Raw genomic sequence first — 18,852 nt, 5'->3', positions numbered from 1 at the left:
GGCTGTGTCACTTCGCTAGGCAGATAGAGATAGTTTGGGTACAATTTGAAAAAGGTGTTCCCTAAAACATAAGTGTTATTCTCGGTAACCTAAATAATTCATCGGCATTACCAGGATCATGTTTTTGTTGCAATATAAGGGTTAAACAGACAACTACAGTGTATCTGTCCCAGAGTGTCAGCAGTCACTTTCCCATGGAAAACAGACAAATCGAGACTCAATGAAACTTTAAAATAATCAGAACTAAAGAAATAACTAGGACACACTGAAATTCCTCTTTGACTGTATATATGACAATACAGTGGAACTGCAGGTGGTTATGGACCATTAATAAACAAATGGACAAATAAAATCTATTATGCACAGAAAACACCATGGTCAGACCTTCAGCTTGTCCAGGGAACTGTTGATTCTCAGCTCTGTGTTTAAAGCCAAAGAAAGTAGTGAATGTAATTAGCCATTATTGTCAAACCCTTGAAGATGCTCACCTATAACTAATAATGCATTTTTTCTGATCTCACCCCATTTACAAGTTTCAGTTTATAATGACTTGGATTTTATTTTCCATTCCAGTGGTTTTAACTAATAACTTTGTACTGTACTCACCAAAGTGATTGCTAGGCTGAAATCAGAACACGGCATCATCATGTACCACACAGGCTATTATCTTAAGCTAATGTTGACATGATGAGTGAAGCGGCAGTAAGAGTATCATTAGCTTCTTGATTGACCAGATGTTTTGCTGTGGCTCAGTGTCGGTACCTTGACATAGCTGTTCTGGCAGGTCCCAGTGCTGTCTGGAATCTGGAAGTCACTGCTGAAGCTCATCTCCAGGTGGTTCCCTTCATGGGCAATGATCCGCCAGGAACACTCCACGTTGGCTGGGAAATTCTGGGGATAGTTGGGCGACTTGAATGCTCCTGTGTCAGCGTGGATCACCCCTCCACAGCCTGGTCGAAAAACAAACATGGAACTGAGAACTCAGATACAAGCAGACTGAATGATGTCCTTATCCTCAGGGACTGCAGATTACCTGGAGAGGAGTATAGGGTGAGAACAGAGGTTGTATAGGCCTATTTCTGAAAAAGATTGAATCTAACACTCAAAAGTAGACACAAAATTCCTAAAACTCGAAGCATCTACGTACCCCTCATTAGATGCTTTCTGTTACAGCCAGCCAGTCAGTCAGTGTAAACCCACCTGAGGAATCAGCAGACCAGGATGCCACGAAGCCTCCTCTGGACACGCTATGGTCAGCCAGGAAGACAACAGCAAGCTTGTTGGATCCGGACTGGATGGTTCCTGGGGAGGTGGTCCCACAGTACTGACCAATAATTGGGGAGCCAGGGGATCCTCCATTGAAGATGGTGACAGAGTCCCAGCCACATGTAGAGTGGGGCTCCAAGTTGAAGTATGTGAAGGTTAGCTGCAGCACAGGGGGAACTTATTAAAATGTAGGAGGCTACTAAGCAGAAGGTCCAGGGGGTAAACAACCTCAGCAAACATTGACTTCTGCATTTATCTTACATGATAATATAAAAATACATTTTACATGGTACATGTGTGCTATGTACCTACATTTATCAGTTATAATTATCAGTTATTAGTGCTTTACTACTCAGGTGCACAGTCAGTCTACAGGTTCTTGGTCTTTATGTGTGTTTTACTGTCTTTTATCACTGTTAATAATATAAAAGAGGCTAGTTGAGGTTCTGGTCTTATGTATTGTGTCTTATGTCTTATGTGTTGGTCCCTCAGGATGAGAGCATCTAAATAAGAATCACGATGAAAGCAATTATGAGGAATGATATTGAAACACAGCAGACAGTGTGCCAGTATAAATTCCTCCACCTGGCCATGGTGCAGACTCACCGTGATGGTGTGGCCCATTGGAGCCTCTAGCAGCCAAGCACAGCGACTGGGGCTCGGGTAGGTGTTGGGGTAGTTAGGACTGGATAACGCCCCTCCCGCGCCTGTCTGCCAGCCTCCACACTCTGCAAGGAGAGAATGATTCGTGTGAGGACAGTGATGGGAACATTATGATTGCAAGATTAGACAGACACTGATCTTATGTTTCAATATACCCTGCAGCACATGAAGTTAATGAAGCTTTCATTGTCTGTCTTACCGGAGAACAAGTACTTGGCCTTGAAGCCCAGGTCTCCCTGGAAGCTGTCAGTCTGGAACTGGACCCAGAGCTCGGGGGTGAAGACCACAATGGGAATTCCTGGGGTGGTCTGCCCACAAAATGTGGCCAGCAGCTCCCCTTCATGGTTCCCTGAGGGAGTAGAGTAGAAAGTTTAACAGGAGTAAATCATAAAGACTATATAAATAACACATCCATCCAGTTAAATCACACGCACAGATGGCATTTTTTGGCGGGGACCTTAAGAGGGTGGTGAGAGTTAAGTGTGAACTTAAAACCTTAAAGCCTTTTCTGAAAACTAGCATTACAGACACTACAGCATACTAAACAGCTTTCTCTGGTGTGTGATTGTATGTGTAGCAGCTTCCTGCAGTGCATCCTGGTGCCCGTGTTATCTCTGCGTGGTGCTCACCTAAGCGGAACTGGAGGTAGTCTGACTGACAGGTCTGGTGGTTCTCCAGGTGCAGGTCTTCTATCAGCACCACAATAGAGGAGTTGGTGTGCTGTGGGTTCTGGATCAGCCACTCACAGTTGAGGTTGTCGCTGTAGTTGGACACCAAGTACCCAGGAGAGGTGAAGTTCCCACCCTCTGGGTTGGTCAGGACTCCGCCACACTCTAAAGTGCAATCACAGGCACAGACACGCTGAGAAAATATCATGACAAACACTACTCATGACAATGCACCTTTCAGTATAACACAATTACAATTCAACAACAACACAAACTATATCCTCAATAACAACCATGAAGTTGAATCAACACCTCTCTAATGATTGTACTACACTGCATTAGGTGAACTCACCAGGTCTGTAGACTAATAAAACCAGACACTGTCATTTTCCCGCAGTTTGGAAACAAAGGTGACAAACTTGAACAGACCATAGTCAAGGTAAAATAATTAACCACCCTCCCATTTACTCTGGGTTGGTTTAACACATAGTTAAATGGAGAAGAAGCTTTAGTTAATGAAGTCCTGCAGACTTCTTAAAATAATCAATAAATGAAGAAAGGCAAAGAATAGTAAAAACTGCAAACATCACCGATGAAAAATGAACTTGCAGGATATTTTCCTTCCACCCAAACTTTTTAGCCTGATTATACCTGTACAAAGTGTATGCTGTACATTCACCAAGACTATTTTTGATGTTGCTGTACTCTAACCAAGTTTACTCTCATCATGTTTAAAAAAAATTTTTTTTAAGTGCTATAATGTCACATTGAACTCTGGTGACTACACTGTGTGAGTAGAGGCCTAATGTAAAAAAAAAGGCTGATGAACTTAAAGTGATCATCAACTGAGGCTGGTACACAGCCGTTAGTAGGACTCACTGATTAAAGCTAGAAAGCTCTCATGCTCTTTTCTTACCACCAGACTGGGACAGTTTAACAGTTAAATGGCATGATGTGTGTCCAGGCAATAATCTACATATTCACAACCTACTTCTCCATCACTGCTCTCCATGCTGAGCAGAGCACCGCCCCTTCTGGAATTTGAAAACTGTTAAATTTGGCAGGAGTTTTGATTCACACAATAAAACATGAAACCTATTCAGCAGAGTGTTTATGTTTCTGTTGTGTCTCGGACACATAACAGAATTTCTTTATCGAATCAGCTGATGTTCAGTGATATATGGCAATAATCAGTTTTACAGTTATGCAATCTCAGCATCTGTACATGCAAATTTACTCATGTGTTTAAGATCTACTTAAACTTAGATATTGATGGATACACAACTCTGTTAAGTTCTTCTAAATGTGTTATGCTGTTGATATGTTTCTCACCTGCAGGCTCCTCGGAGGAGTAAGAAGCCGTGAAGCCGCCATTGGACACAGAAGCGTCAGTATTGAACACAACGGTCATGGTGTTGCCCGAGGAGCGCACCTGAGTGCCTGCTGGTACTGTGCCACAGAACCGCTGCAGGCGAGGGGCATTACCTGCCAGCCCATTCAGTACCTAGAAACACAGGGGAACACAGGAGTACTGGGTCTGTAGCAAAGCAGCAACGTTTCCAGAAACTGATGATATCAAACTGTGATGAAGAGAGGGACTCACATCAACATAGTCGTATGCACAGTAACTACCAGAGCCCTCCAGCCGTAGGTCATTAATGGTGAGAGTGACCCGGCGGCCTGGTGGCACCACCAGTGACCAGTGACACACCCGGCTGTGTGGGTACAGGTTGGGGTAATTGGGAGATGAGATCGTTCCTGAGGGAGCATTCAGCTCTCCGCCACAGGCTGCAGCAGGAGGAGAGAAAAAGAAATCATATTTTCTAATGTGATTAAATATTCATTTATACAGCTCTGTGAGCCTCAAGCAAATATTGAATATATGTAAAATACTATTTTTAGTATGCGAATGTAATGCAGTTTGTGATCATCCAACAAATAATAATCTTTTGAACGTCACTGTACCTTCAACGCTGGCTACAAATGACAGACTGAAGCCAGGTGCATTTCCACTGCTGTCGCTGACAAACCTGACATAGGCAAAACTGTCAGAGGTGTCAATGGAAGCCGGAAGGTTACCCCCGCAGTGTCGGCCCAGTAGGCGCCCTACACACACAGCATAACACAGGAAATTTAGCTGGTGGTGGGATTTTGATTTGCAGCATGTCAGCATGAAGCAGTGTGGCTGCAGTCCTCTCATGTCTTTGTATTTAACACATTGACATGAAATGATGTAGTCAGACTTAATATGAAGTGATCTAATTCACTTCATTTAGAGTGTTTTTATAGAACACATTTATTCACCATGAAAAGCCAGTACACCTCTTGCACTGATGCAAACAAGCTGACAGGTGCATGTGCAGGTATGACTAATCAATCAAAACCAACCAGGAACTGCAGATGGTTGTTCATGTTCAAACATTTTCATTGCAGATGCATCTTTGATGGGAAATTTGTGAAACAACTGTGAAACCCAGGCCTAAGGCAATCATTAAACAATTTTACACTCTGGTAGTCAGTTATAATAAAGGAGTAGCTGAACCTGAATCCTCGTTCTCTCACCTGAGGCATTGTAATCTCTGATCTCCACGTAGTCTGAAGAGCATCCTGCACTGCTCTGCAGGCTGAAGTTCCCATAGGTAAGGGTGAGGTAGTGCCCTGTGGGTCCCTCCAGGTACCACTCACAGTTGGAGTTGTCAGGATAATTGGATACTGGGAAGTCAGGGCTCTTGATCGTACCACTCTGACCTATGTAGGTCCCACCACATGTTGCTGTGAGGGAGGGGAGATACAAAATAAGAGTAAGATTACTGGTGTTTGACTCTTTTTTTATCTTTTAAAATCCTGATAAAAGTCATTGTCCCTGCATCTCTGTCACTGTCAGTTTTACATTTTTCAAGAGGAGAAAAGAGGTGCAACCTAAAAGCTTGTGTCAGCTCACACTTGAGAAGAATTTACAAACAGAACAAGCCCAAAAATTGATTTGGAGTAGCTCAAAGAAGACAATTTTCCCTTGTTACAGTATGTCTTAATTAGAGCTGTATCTGTACCCAAAAATCTAAACCTGGATCTGGAAAACCATCTTCTGATTGTGTGTGTGATGACTGTGACTTTGTACTTACCCTTGGAATACTTTGCCTTGAAGCCTTTGTGCGTGATGCTGGTGTCGGTACGAAACCTGAGTAGTATGGAGGAACCTGTTGAATGTTGGGTAGATGGTCGGGTATTGCCACAGAGCCGGGAAATTAAGTCAGCGTCGGATGTTGAGCCATCACGCAGCTCCAAGTAGTCGTACAAACAACTGAGAAATAGATGAATGAGTAAATTAAAACATGTCTGAAGGCCATGATACTCAAATCACTGCCAGAACAGAGCAGAAAATGAGATTTATTTTCAAACTGCTCAGCAAAAGATTTCCCCAATTAAAGTTTAGGTTTAAAGGAGCTGTATTGTATAAGGTCAGATTTTCATGTCTTTATTATTATTATAAAGCAGGTCTAGGTTGTATTTTAATACTGTGAAAGTATCAAAGCGTTCAGTCCACAGAGAAATGCACACAACCCGTATTCAGAAACTGTATGTAAAAAGAGCCATCAGGACTTCCTGATCTTTGTGATGTCACAACTAAACAGTCACCACCCTCAGCCCCAAGCCCAGCCCACCTTGACCTACCATCCAGCCTTGCAGAATTTGGTTTCTCTGAGTATTTACCTATAATCTGCTATATTTTTATTTGATCACTTAGAAAACACTCACCCAATCAGAAGAGAGGCTATGAGTCTCTCTTCTGATTGGCTGACTGACCTCTTGTTACTGGAGCTTTAGAAAGAAGCCTGAGAGAGGAGATTTTAGTGCTTAAAACCACAAATATATCTTCTATTGGATATTAAAACTTCAAATAAAACACTGGACAAATGTAAAATATGGGACCTTTAAGGACAGGGTCCCTCCAATGGTTCATTTGAAAGTATATAGCTTGAGCTTATATCAAAATGATGATAACTTTGGTCTGAAGGTTGAGGAGTTCAACTGAATTTCACTGCATCCATCATGAAATGAAACTCTAGAAAAGTAAAGGGCACAATATGTTCAGTGTCCACTGGAAACATAAGTCCAAGCAGTAACCAGCTGGTATAAATGTAAAAAATAAACCAACAAACTAACCAGCCTCTAAGGAGATAGTAGCAGCCGTACCTGGTTGTGGGCTCAATGTAGAATTCATCCTCAAAGTCAATCTGGACGGCTTCTCCATTGGGCACAGAGACGACCCAGATACAGTCAATGTTCTGGGGGTAGTTCTGAGGATAGTTAGGTGAAGTGATGTAACCTGGAGGATCACCATCATTCAGCTCAATGAAGCCTCCACACGCTGCAGAAGGTGAGAGAGTTTAGAAGTTTATTCTCAATGGCACAAATACATACATTCATTAAGCCAATTAAATTAACAAAGTCTATTTGTTAAATCAAAGGAGAGTGTTTGACCTGACTTTTTATTTCAACCCCATTAACTGCAACTAGCAGTAATTCCAATAACAAAATGGTTATTGATAAAGTTATTGATTACATGATGGCATCATGTGACGCTGCAGAACAAACACCAGCCATGTAAATGTTGCAACAGAAAAAATAGAAAAAAAGAGTGGTTGTACCCTGACTGTGGGCCTCGAAGGTCAGCTTAAAGCCAGTGGCCTCATTACTGGTGTCAGAAACGAAGCGAACAAAGAGGTGGTTGTCAGTAGTCTGAAGGACGGATGGCGGACTTGCACCACACAGACGTCCCCCAAGTAGTGGAGCTGAAGCATCTGGACCATTCCTAACCTGTGGAGCAGCAGCAAGTGAACTGTGAGTAATTTTAAACAATAGGAAGCATTACTGAATTTTAAAAATGAACCATTTTTTTTAGATTTAATCCCCAGTCTAGAACAAATTGCATTATCAGCTGTTTCAAACACCAAATACATGAGCAGAGTTTATACTCTGCTTAGAAGGAGGAACAATCTGCTTATGAGACCAGTCCTCTCAGGATTAGGGCAAATCAAGATAGAATCAAAGGTTTCAGTATAGAAGATACAAATCTGAGCTGTATATGTTGTACGGATCTTTGTGTCAAGCTAATTGGTAGCTTGACTTAAACCCTATTGGGAGGTTGGTTTGAAGCTGAGATGAAAACAAATGTAAACCTATTACATAAAAGTATTAAAAAAAACACTGCCTTGCAAACATGTCTAAGTGACATCTATGTACTTACAGGGACACATATAATTTGAGACTCCTCTCTGACGTCAGACACAAGATGAATTTGTTTGTATAAGAACAACAGGGTTCATAATAAGTTAATGTAAATGGAGCCATTTGATGTTGAGCACAGAAATCAAATTTTAACAATTCATTTTAAAGTTCATAGTACCGGTAATTGGACAACTTGTAAGCAACTGAAAAGCTTAAGGTGATTCAACCTTTCAAAACTAAACTTTAACTTGTAGCAGTGTGGCCCTTTTATTCATAATAATACAGTACAATAATACAGATTTATGTATCCATATATTGTTTACTTCAAGGTAGTCTCCTGTGTGGCACTGCGTTCCAAAGCCTTGAATCTGGAAGGGGCTTTGGAAGGTGACAGAAACCCTGAAGCCAGGCGTCACCATCACGTGCCAGCTGCAGTCCAGACCAGGCAGGTAGTTCTGGGGGTAGTGGGGACTGCTCAGCACACCCCTGTCTACATGCAGGAGGCCACCACAGCCTGAAAAGACAGAAAAGTATTATCATTATTACTATCATTATTATTATTAATAATATAATTATTATTATTGTAGAGTAGTGGCAGGAAATGTGTAGAAAAAGAAATGGGAATAAACGTTAATGTCCGACATTGAATGTCAGATGTTAAATGCAACAATATAAGATGGTTCTGGTGTATGACCTCTGGAGTAGGAGGCATTGAAGCCTCGGCCACTGATGCTGGCATCTGAGGAGAAGTGGATGTACATGGAATCCCCTGTAGAGTGGAGAGAACCTGGTGGATCCCGACCACACACATTGGCCAGCACGGGGGATAGACTGGTCGCACCTGGGAACACACACGTGCAGAGATGTCTAGAAGAGCAAACGGACCACTGCAGCTTGGTGCTGTCACTAACAATATACCAGTGAGTCAGTTCAGTTTCCGTTCATGCTCATGTCCCTGCAGAGAAGGCCTTCGTGGCTCACCGTCTCTGATGACAAGGCTGTCAAAGAAGCAGCTGGGATAGTCCTCCATGTCCAGATACAAGATGTTGAACTCGACAGTGGAGTCTGGAGAACGTATCAACCAGGTACACTCCTGGTTAGGAAGGTAGTTTTCAGGCCAGCCAGGAGAATAGAGGAAGCCAGGAGTCTCCCCTGTCATTAGCACTCCACCACATGCACCTGACACAAAAACAAACATGCACAGACAAAAAAAAAAAAAAAGAAAAAGCACGAGGTTCACTCAGATTGTGCAGATGCGATATTGACTTAATGTACTGTAGCTTAGTTTCAGGGAGATAACCACAAAATATTTACTCTGCTTTTCAGTTGATATCATGTCATTTTCTTCTTCACTGGCTTTGTACTCAGTCAGAAAAGCATGCATACATATATACAAAACCATATTCCACACCTATCATCCCACTCACCTATCACAAGGAACACATTCACAGTCAGGGGAAAGCTGAGTGAGCTGTGTAGGGTCAATCTACCCCAGTTAATGTTATTGCTTGCCAATCATAACCAAAATACAAGCTGATGGGAGACCATTCTTTCTCTCATTCACTTCACTTATTCATTTATGGTTCCTTGAAATACAATGATTGAAATAAAGTAAGTGCAGCATATAACATGATACTTACCTGACAAGAAGCTATATGTTTTTTGATTGATTACTTTTTGAGTGCTAAAAAAATTCTCAATCTCTGATTAATGTTGCTGCAACACATTAATAGTCCTATATTATATTATAAGTGTTACTTTGGCATAACAATGGAATACAAAAATTAAAACACGATGCTGTTCACTAATAAAGGCACCTTACATACCTTAACATTAAGGTAGTGAACCACTTTAGCAATACACTTTTGACAGTGTATATAGTAGCATATACAGCAGCATAGAGTAGACGTGTCTTATATGTTGTGTAGTTCACTTAAAAAGGCTCAAAGGGACTAAGTGTTGTGTCTGACCTGGTGTGATAGTGGGTGGTGGTCCAGAGTCCTGGACAGCGGTCCATTCCACGAGGAAGCCTCGTCCTCCCTGCACCGTATCCGACTGGAACTCCAGGGTGACAGCGTTGCTAGTACTCCTCAGGAGAGGGGGCAGGTCCAGACCACAGAATGTCCCGATGGGATAGGAATGAACACTGGGGCCATCAAATATCTGGAGAGAGACAAAGACAGAAAGATTAACATAGCATCATATCAGTGGACACCTGGCTCTCCAGTCACAGTGAGGCTAAATTTATATCTTATTCTACCTTGATGTGCAAATCACTGATCTGATGCATCCATTTTAAATCAGTCAATAAACGAAAACGTATTTTATTACTGCTGCAATGAGGCACTATGTGAAACAACAACAACATCCTAACTGTGGCCTGTAACAGGTTAAATCAAGGATACAATGTGATTTCACAGCACACACAGTCTTACTTTGAGGTTGTCATAGTAGCAGTCATACAGGTCCTCAATGTCTATGTCCAAGAAGCGGATCTGGACATAACTGTCTCCATCCACATTTATGGTCCAGCGGTAGTTCGAATTAGTGGGGTACGTTCTGGGATACAGTGGCGAGGCTATCTGACCAAACTCCCCGGTCACATCATTACCATACACTGAGGAAACAGAGAGGATGTCAAAGGTTAGATTTCTTTAGATTTTCGATTTTCTATAAAATATATATTTTGTCAAATATAGATAGAAGTTTATAACATATATGAAAAACCCATAGTAAAATTTGTATATGTACATTACATTACATTTGCATACAGACACTCACAGTGTGAGAAGGTGGCTCTGAATCCTGCTCCACTAATTGATGCATCTGAGATAAACTTGATCCACAGGATGTGACCGATCACAGAGGTGTAGTTGGAGGGAAGTGAGTTTCCACAGAAGCGACCAACCAGATGCCCAGTGGAGTTTCCCTCCCTGATTTCCAAGTAGTCATTCTGACAGCTGGCGTCTCCCTGCAGGCTAAAGACACTGAACAAAACATGAGGCTGTTACCGACATTTAGTAGTAAAGGATATTATAGATACAAAACATCAGTCAAGGAAAGGAAAGGAACAAAAATCAAAAATATTCACAATATTTTTCTTTTACATGCATTTTTGTTTTTGCTCTATATTTAACAAGCATGTTAAATAAAACCCTTAGTCACTAATCAAAAATACAAAAAAAAAAATAAATGTTTTTTTCTGTGATAAAATATTCTTTGGATTTTGGAATATTTCATGACACATACGTGATGAACCTCTGCAATCAGACTGACTCACATAAATGAGAGCTGGAGACGGTTTCCTGGTGAGCTCCTGATGGTCCACACGCACTCCACATCGGGTGGATAGGCATCTGGATAGTTGGGACTGTTAAATGCGCCACTTTCCATCACCATATCTCCTCCACAGCCTGAGCAGGAGAGGTGAGAGGAATGAGATCCTGTCAGTTCTAAGTGTATGCGGCTACAGTACAACCATGAGCACTGTGTCCTGGTTTGTCTTACTGGAGGTGGATGCTGAGTAGGTGGCTCTGAACCCTTTCCTGGAGACGGAGTGGTCGGAGATGAAGTTAACCACCAAAGCGTTACTGAAGGATGTGACTGGGTGAGGTACCTCAGAGCCACAGTAGCGCCCTGATGAAAATTGACATTACATTTTAATTAGAATTTAATTTCGGTAATTGAACAATCTGTTTAATTGTGAGATTCAGCCAAAATACTGTATGTACAAACCCACACATGCGTATACACACACACACACACAAACACACACAAAGTAAAGTTACCTATAGAAGGTGCCTGGGAGTTATCTCCATCCAGGATCACTACAGCATCATGGGAGCAGTTGGAGTTGATCATCTCTAACTCAAAGTCAGTGAAGGACAGGGTCACATGGTTGACTGGCCACAGAAACACAATCGAAGGTTAAAAGTACACGACATCAACTGTATAGCATCATGTATACAACAATTGTTTTTTTTTGACTCTGAGAGCCTTGACTAAGGAAGCTCACATGGGTCCTGTGCTCTGATGATCCAACTACAGTTCTGATTGGCTGGGTATGGTCTTGGGTACCGTGGCGAAGCAATGGCACCACCAACATCGTCTGTGAGGATGGTTGTACCACAGGCTGTTGAAAACAAACAAAATTATATGGTCAGGGTCTGGCCAGGCCTTGGCCACAGGGCCGGTGCAACAAGCTGCGACTAACAGGATGAGAATTAATGTAGAAGGCCTGAATGAGACAGATACGAACCGTAACAATCTTTCATGTGTCTTATACTCAGTAGAGTTTGCTTTGCGCACTCAAACATCTTGGAAACTAATCCGAGACAAATAATGTCTTGTGGTACAAGAGGCACAGCAAATCTGAGATTTTAAAAGTTTTGTGGTCTGAATGTGGCAGAGCATAAGTGAGTACTGAGAAGGGACTGATGGAGTTGATATTTCAAGGGACTGAAACAGAAGTGAAAGTGGACCCACCCTCGGAGAAGTGAGCACTGAAACCGCGGTGGCTGCGACTGGAGTCAGACCTAAAGCGAACGAAGATGGTGTTCTGGGTGGAGGTGATGGAGGGAGGAAGACTGGTACCACACACACGGGCGAGCAGAGGAGAAGATATGGTTGGACCATCATGGATCTATGGAGGGAAAGAGAGATGGTTTCAATAAAGATATGCAGCTTTAGATTTACTTTACTTTCTATTTTAATAACTTCAGAATAAAAGGCCAAATACACTGAATTTACAGCCCAGACTGTTAACGGTAGGCTTTAAACTTTAAGCTTTCAGTTAGAGCTCAGGCTTGAACCATCCACATGCTGCTATGAGACACCAACACACTATAAGATTTCAGCGTTTACTTCAGGCCACACCGTGCAACATGGATCTAATAGACTGGGGTACGACATCACGGCTGCAGCAGGCAGATGATAACGATGCTGAATGATGATTAACACCTGAATTGTGGCTACGATACAAATCAATATACAGGAATAGAACATCAACAGTGTGTGCGCCATCCACCTGCACCACTACAGTGGTAAACAGTGAGACCAAGTAAGAATCAAAGGCAAAAATCTTGCAAAAGTGGCATTTATGTGTATGAAAAAAAAAGGAGGAGGACCTGGTCGTGGCGACCTGGTCGTGGCAAGGGAAATGGCTTGGAATACTACAAAAAAAACTATTTCGCATAGATTTCATGCTGCATTTCTATTTCCTCTTTCCTCCTGAAACTAGCCTGTGGGAACTCTAATATACATTCATTCATTCACTCACAGCCACATAGTCCCAAGCGCAGTTGCTATGTTGTTCAATGTCCAGGTCAGAGAAATTGAAGAAGACACGGTGGTGGACATCTACACTGATGATCCAGGAACAGTCCACATTATTGGGATAGTTGTTGGGATATGAAGGAGAATGGATCTCCCCTGATGGAGCTGTGACTGGGCCTCCACAGCCTGCAGGAAGATGGACAGTTCATTAAAGCTGACGGTTTACTGTATGTCTATGTAGTGTATGTATGTGTGATAACACAGGATCTGTTACGATTATGGAAGGTCACACAGATGATCAACACATGTCATACACAAATCCAGCATTAAAAAATTACACTTCATGCTGGCAACATCCATCTCCCAAATATTTTGGTGAGAGTTGCTTTCATGGATTATGACCAAGATCACTCACTATTGTTTTCCAATGGACAGTTGCAACACAGAGCATCTTAGTTGAACTTCTTCAGGTTGATATCATGGTAAGATACTTTTGGAAACCAGGTTTTTCAGTATTTTAAATGATAGCTTAACATTTTTAAATCCTGTCTAACAATAGTCATGTCCACCCACCTCCCGCGACTTCAGCCCAGCTTGCATTGAAACCTCGGCCGCTGACGTAGGCATCAGACTTGAAGCGCACTGTGAGCAGGTTGCCAGTGCTGGAGACCTGCATTGGGCTGGATGTGGTGCTGCAGAGCTTGGCCAGCTGAGGTGCCGTAAGGTCTGGGCCTCCATACACCTAAGGGTCAGTCAAAGGTAATGGTCAAAGGGACAACTGTAATATACTGGCAGGTCACCAGGTGCACTGCTGAGTAATATATGAAACCATGAATAGATTTATTCAGAAATATATCTACATTGTTAAAGTGTGGGTTATGGATAGTTCCCTTTGGACAGACAGTTCCAAGAAGGTCCAATAGAAAAGCTCAGGGTGTTTAACAAGGTAGTCTTCATCCCTGAAGCTTTTCTAGCTGAACATGGCCAGGTTATGAGTATACTTTCTAATTAAGTACAACTCTGAGGTGCTTAATTAAAATACCTTATCTTCTACATCTGCTGTGGGATACAAGGCAAACAGTTTTCAGGCACTTTATTCACCTACTCAACCACATTTCAGAGAGAAATACTGTACTTTTACTTTACAACCTGACAGCTATAGCAACTGATTACTTTGTAGGTTAAGATTTTAATCAATATATGATCAGTAAAATGATGAGTTGACTAAATGTACAAATCACCTCTCACTTAACTCATCAAATTAAGTTGTTTAGAAAGACTGGTAGTTTATCAGCTTATTTCCCAGCCATTTCTAGAGCTAACAAAAACAAAAACAAAAAAAAAAAAAACTCTTTTTCTCAGCGGAAAATTACATGAAGGCTTGACATAGTATGTCACAGTTTGTGTTAGTACCACTTGAAGTAGACTTTTGCTGTACTGCATATGAATATCTGGTCAAAATATGGATATCACCTGTTCAGTTTATACCAGTTTATACAAGAACAACGTTGCAATAAGCACTAACATAAACTATGCACCATACAAATTACGCTATGAACTGTACACTAGCGCAGAGACAGGTCTTACTTCCAGCACATCATAGTTGCAGTTTTGGTGGAACTCCACGTCAAACTCATGGATGGTGAGGGTGATGCTGCTGCCAGCTGATGTGGTGATGTACCAGATACACTCCCTGTTTTCTGGATACCTGTTGGGGTAGTCTGGGCTGGTGAAGGAGCCAGTGGGACCAGTGAGCTCCCCACCACAACCTGCGGGGACACACACCAGTCAGGGGGGACAAAAGAGCCTGCTTCAAATTGTTCTCACCAAGTGTGCAAAAACATCACTTACATTGACAATATTGTTATAATAGTGATGTCATCATTTTTGCTTTGTGATCTGACCCTGTACTCAAGTGTACCACTGGTGCACCATTTGACCCAGCCACAAAATGACCAAAAGCTCAGAATAATAGAGCCTTTGTTCTTCAAGACACTGTTAACTGTGTTGCTGCTGACAGTCCTGCTGTGTCCTGCTGATCCACAACAGCAAGAGACAGGTCCCTCTTACCGTGCTGGTACCACATCATCTGGAAGCCAGACAGCGACACAGAGGAGTCTGATCTGAACACCACAGTGAGGGATGAGCCTGTGGTGCTGTTGGCTGGGGGGGGGCTGTATCCACAGAATGTGCCAATCAGAGGAGCTTGTGTGTTTGGTCCATTATAGAGCTAGGACGGTAACATTTGGAGAAAACGGTATGAGTGCAGAGTACGGTAATCAGGCACAATAATATGTCTGTGCATAACGGAAACACCATCAATATGAAATTATGACAATATCAACCTGGAAAGTCTGGACTTGACTTTTAAAATTTTAAATTGTTTTTTATTCCACTAAGGAAAGATTGATTGATTTAATTTGGTTTGTATATTTTGCAATCGTTCCTGTCAGTGTGTGAATAAACAAAACTGACAGTGACCACAAACAATAAACATCAGAACAGTATGATAGTGTATTTGGAAATATATCAAATTTAAAATGTCATCTCATTAAAATAGGAGGTTTTGGTTCAAAACCGAACCCTACATTAGACAGGTATCTGTGTACCTTGATGTAGTCATACTGGCAAATACTGGTGGACTCCAGCTGGAAGGCAGTAAAGGTGTAGTTGATGGTGTTTCCACCATTGGCCTGGATGGTCCAGCTACAATAGGAGTTGGCTGGGTAGTTGTTGGGAAAGTTCAGTGACTCCACCACTCCTCTGTATCGGCCTGAGATGAGCACGTCACGGCAGCCTGAAAACAAACGCAACCACATGCTAATACACAATGCAAATACAATTTAATCCTCACAGCAGACAATATTTTTAGGAGCTGATAAGGTTTCCTAGATACACATCTATTATGATCAGTATGCTCCAGTGAAACTGTTTGAGACTTAACAGAATCATTTGGAAAATGCATTAAAACTAAGATGTAATGAATAATGAATTTTAGTTTTAAAAGCAGTTTTAATGATGTAACACTTATTCACAATTATTAAATTAACTTTTCACAATTATTAAGTATATTTTGAAATAAAAATCACTACTTTTATTTCTTTGTATACTTAAACTCTCATCATAAGACTTTAATTTGCATTTTTGTTCATATTGTAATGCTGACATCTCTCATCATGTGATGAATACCAACAATTCCCCTGTATCCTCCTGAGATACAGGGGAAATGTACATACCTGTATTCAAAATAAAATCATCAATCATTATCACCATCTGGCAAGACAATGTCAGTCATGTTAAAATGAAATAAAAGACGCAATAAAAGTCGTGAGCGACTTGGATTCTAATTGGATTCTTAAAAAACATCCTCAGTTTACTGCGACCACACAGCAGTGTATGTTCCAAAGTTACCAACATATGACAATGTTTAGACGTTTTGCAGTATCCTGCCTGTGTGTGTGTGCATGTGTGTTTTCGTACCAGTGGTGTATGATGCCAGGAAGCCTCCGGTGCTGATGCTGCTGTCAGTGCGTAGTTTGACGAAGAGCTCATTGCTGGAGGAATTGATGATACTGGGCAGTTCAGTGCCACACAACTTGGCTAGCTCTGGAGCACTGCTGCTGTCACCATCATACACCTGAACACACATGCACAAATTAACATAGACACCATATAACACTAATGATTGGTATCTTGTTTGTTTAAATTTCATACATTAAAATTTATGAAAGTGATATCAGTCATGACTGTGTGTTTATTGGTAAGCTTTAGCTAAGTTTATTTAGAATAATGTCTGTGTCCTGCTGGCTCCCTTTTGCTGTAGAGAGAGACTAACATTGTTCACAATACTGGCTAATACTGTCATAATGATAGCACTTTACTGTTAACTGGCATCTTGTGACTTGTAGGTTATCAATGAATGAATGGTTTAGTATAAATATGTACACTGTCACTAACTGTTGATAAGTCAAACCAAAAGGACTGTGTATCACTGAAGGGGGTAATGTGGGTGAGTAATGTGGGTAAATCTGACACATTTGCTAACAGATCCAATATAAGGATTCCCTGGAAAAGGAGAAGGAGTGGTCTACAATTCTGTCACCACCAGACAGTCTGTCACTAATCCTGATGGGTTGTCCGACTATGGTGGAGGGCCTGTAAATTAATCATCTGGAAAGTACCCCGCACACTGTGAGGTACAGTACTCACAGCCAGGTAATCATAAGAGCAGGAGGAGCTGGACTCCAGGTGGAAATCAGAGAAAGACAGGAAAAGCTGGCTCCCTTGGCTGGTCCTGATGTTCCAGTAGCATTCGGCATTAGGGTGGTACGGCAGGGGGTAGTTAGGAGACGAAAATCCCCCTGATGCAGTTGTCAACGTCCCTCCACAGCCTTGCAAAAAAGGGATGAAATAAAATGGGTTGTTATGTGTGCATTTGTGTGTGTACTTTTATGGCTATCTTTGTCAGGATCAGTTTGAGTTTTGGAAATTTGGGAAAGTAAGGACCCGCAAAAACGTTTGTTAGAAAGTGATCACTTTCTGATAAACGTTCAGAGGGCTGTTAAGACTTGGCTTTAGGGTTAGGGTTATAATAAGGCCATGTTTTGATGATAGGGTCAGTGTAAGGGTAAGGGTTAGGCATTAAGGTGTAATGGGTGAGGTCAGGGTAACCAGGGGAACCATGTCATTAAGCTCAACTGACAGATCTTGACATGTTATTAAAGGGGCTATTTGTAAGTTTTCTCTGCCACTATTGTTGGTTTCTTGCCAGGAGTAGGTGGTGGTAATGGCACCTTAATTGCCAAGAACTTCAGCCATCATTGCGTTTATAGCACAAGAGGTCATAATATGTCCTCTGAGCAGCTACTTTTTTTAGGAAAAGAATCTAGCTCATTCATGGTGCAATGAAAGATGTCTCCAAGAACTCAGCTTAAAAGCTAAGGTGTGCTGTGTTTCAAAGTATGATGCTCTTCTTGTGATGTGCTGTCGGCCAGATGTATGTGTCACCATATGCCAATGATTGTGATAGTATTGCTAGGAGTAATCAGAGTAATCATTTGAAATAATCTGATTTAGCCATATGTGAAAAAGTTCACAGAAAACCTTGTCCCTTGTCCCTGAAGAACATGTAGTAAGCCTATACTTTTTTAGAATATACATGGTGATTTCAAAAAAACTTCTCCAATGTGAAACATTTGTTGTACATCACCCTATGATTTAAATGAGAATTTGACATAAAACATTTTTTTTAATAAAAACAGTAATGATAAAAATGTTTGCATAAATGTTTGCCTTATGAAGACCTTGCTGATCAAAACTCCAAATACTTGGGACAAACATACAAATGATAATCATTTATGACAATCACTTTATTTCCTAAACACTCACCAGTCTGTGAGCCGTCCCAGTGGGCAATGAATCCACGGCGCGTGACAGAGGCATCAGAGCGAAATCGAACCCAGAGACGATTGCTATGAGAAACCAGAACTGGAGGCCTTGCATTGGAACAGAACTTACCAATCAAGGGAGACGTCTCATAACCACCATCCCTGCAAAATATGGTGGAAGTTCAAAATATCACATTGTCATATTGAATAAAAAGACAGCTGTATCACCAGTGTACAGGCAACTTAAATATCACACTACGTGGGGCATCTGGTAGCTGAGTGGTTGAAACACAGTCTTGCTGTGCAATCATCCTGCAAGACTCATGTACCCTGCAACATTTCTGTTAATTTTCAAGTGACAGCAT

General features: G+C 41.6%; 1 protein-coding gene across 1 annotated transcript in view; it reads right to left on the bottom strand.

Annotated features, from left to right (window-relative positions):
* cubn (cubilin (intrinsic factor-cobalamin receptor)) overlaps positions 1-18,852 on the bottom strand; it is a 46,804-nt gene that overhangs the window by 7,567 nt on the left and 20,385 nt on the right. Inside the window, exons 24-54 of the mRNA XM_071485537.1 lie at positions 18,489-18,649; positions 17,310-17,491; positions 16,581-16,737; positions 15,710-15,897; positions 15,171-15,330; positions 14,688-14,869; positions 13,674-13,842; positions 13,105-13,286; positions 12,312-12,468; positions 11,842-11,958; positions 11,615-11,728; positions 11,334-11,462; positions 11,107-11,239; positions 10,608-10,813; positions 10,262-10,443; positions 9,797-9,989; positions 8,808-9,005; positions 8,521-8,667; positions 8,150-8,340; positions 7,247-7,415; positions 6,792-6,966; positions 5,720-5,898; positions 5,160-5,369; positions 4,563-4,703; positions 4,201-4,385; positions 3,930-4,101; positions 2,559-2,762; positions 2,129-2,278; positions 1,873-1,994; positions 1,201-1,426; positions 763-950 (exon numbers count right to left, since the gene is read on the bottom strand). Of these exons, the coding sequence (XP_071341638.1) occupies positions 763-950; positions 1,201-1,426; positions 1,873-1,994; positions 2,129-2,278; positions 2,559-2,762; positions 3,930-4,101; positions 4,201-4,385; positions 4,563-4,703; positions 5,160-5,369; positions 5,720-5,898; positions 6,792-6,966; positions 7,247-7,415; positions 8,150-8,340; positions 8,521-8,667; positions 8,808-9,005; positions 9,797-9,989; positions 10,262-10,443; positions 10,608-10,813; positions 11,107-11,239; positions 11,334-11,462; positions 11,615-11,728; positions 11,842-11,958; positions 12,312-12,468; positions 13,105-13,286; positions 13,674-13,842; positions 14,688-14,869; positions 15,171-15,330; positions 15,710-15,897; positions 16,581-16,737; positions 17,310-17,491; positions 18,489-18,649 (5,269 nt within the window). The remainder of the gene's footprint in view (positions 1-762; positions 951-1,200; positions 1,427-1,872; positions 1,995-2,128; positions 2,279-2,558; positions 2,763-3,929; positions 4,102-4,200; positions 4,386-4,562; positions 4,704-5,159; positions 5,370-5,719; positions 5,899-6,791; positions 6,967-7,246; positions 7,416-8,149; positions 8,341-8,520; positions 8,668-8,807; positions 9,006-9,796; positions 9,990-10,261; positions 10,444-10,607; positions 10,814-11,106; positions 11,240-11,333; positions 11,463-11,614; positions 11,729-11,841; positions 11,959-12,311; positions 12,469-13,104; positions 13,287-13,673; positions 13,843-14,687; positions 14,870-15,170; positions 15,331-15,709; positions 15,898-16,580; positions 16,738-17,309; positions 17,492-18,488; positions 18,650-18,852) is intronic.

This window comes from Trachinotus anak, unplaced genomic scaffold (assembly GCF_046630095.1).
Source record: "Trachinotus anak isolate AG129_WGS33_773 ecotype Australia unplaced genomic scaffold, CSIRO_AGI_Tana_v1 ptg000009l, whole genome shotgun sequence".
Lineage (NCBI taxonomy): Eukaryota > Metazoa > Chordata > Actinopteri > Carangiformes > Carangidae > Trachinotus > Trachinotus anak.
The sequence above is the reverse complement of the archived record's forward strand: the minus strand, read 5'-3'. Positions and strand labels throughout refer to the sequence as shown.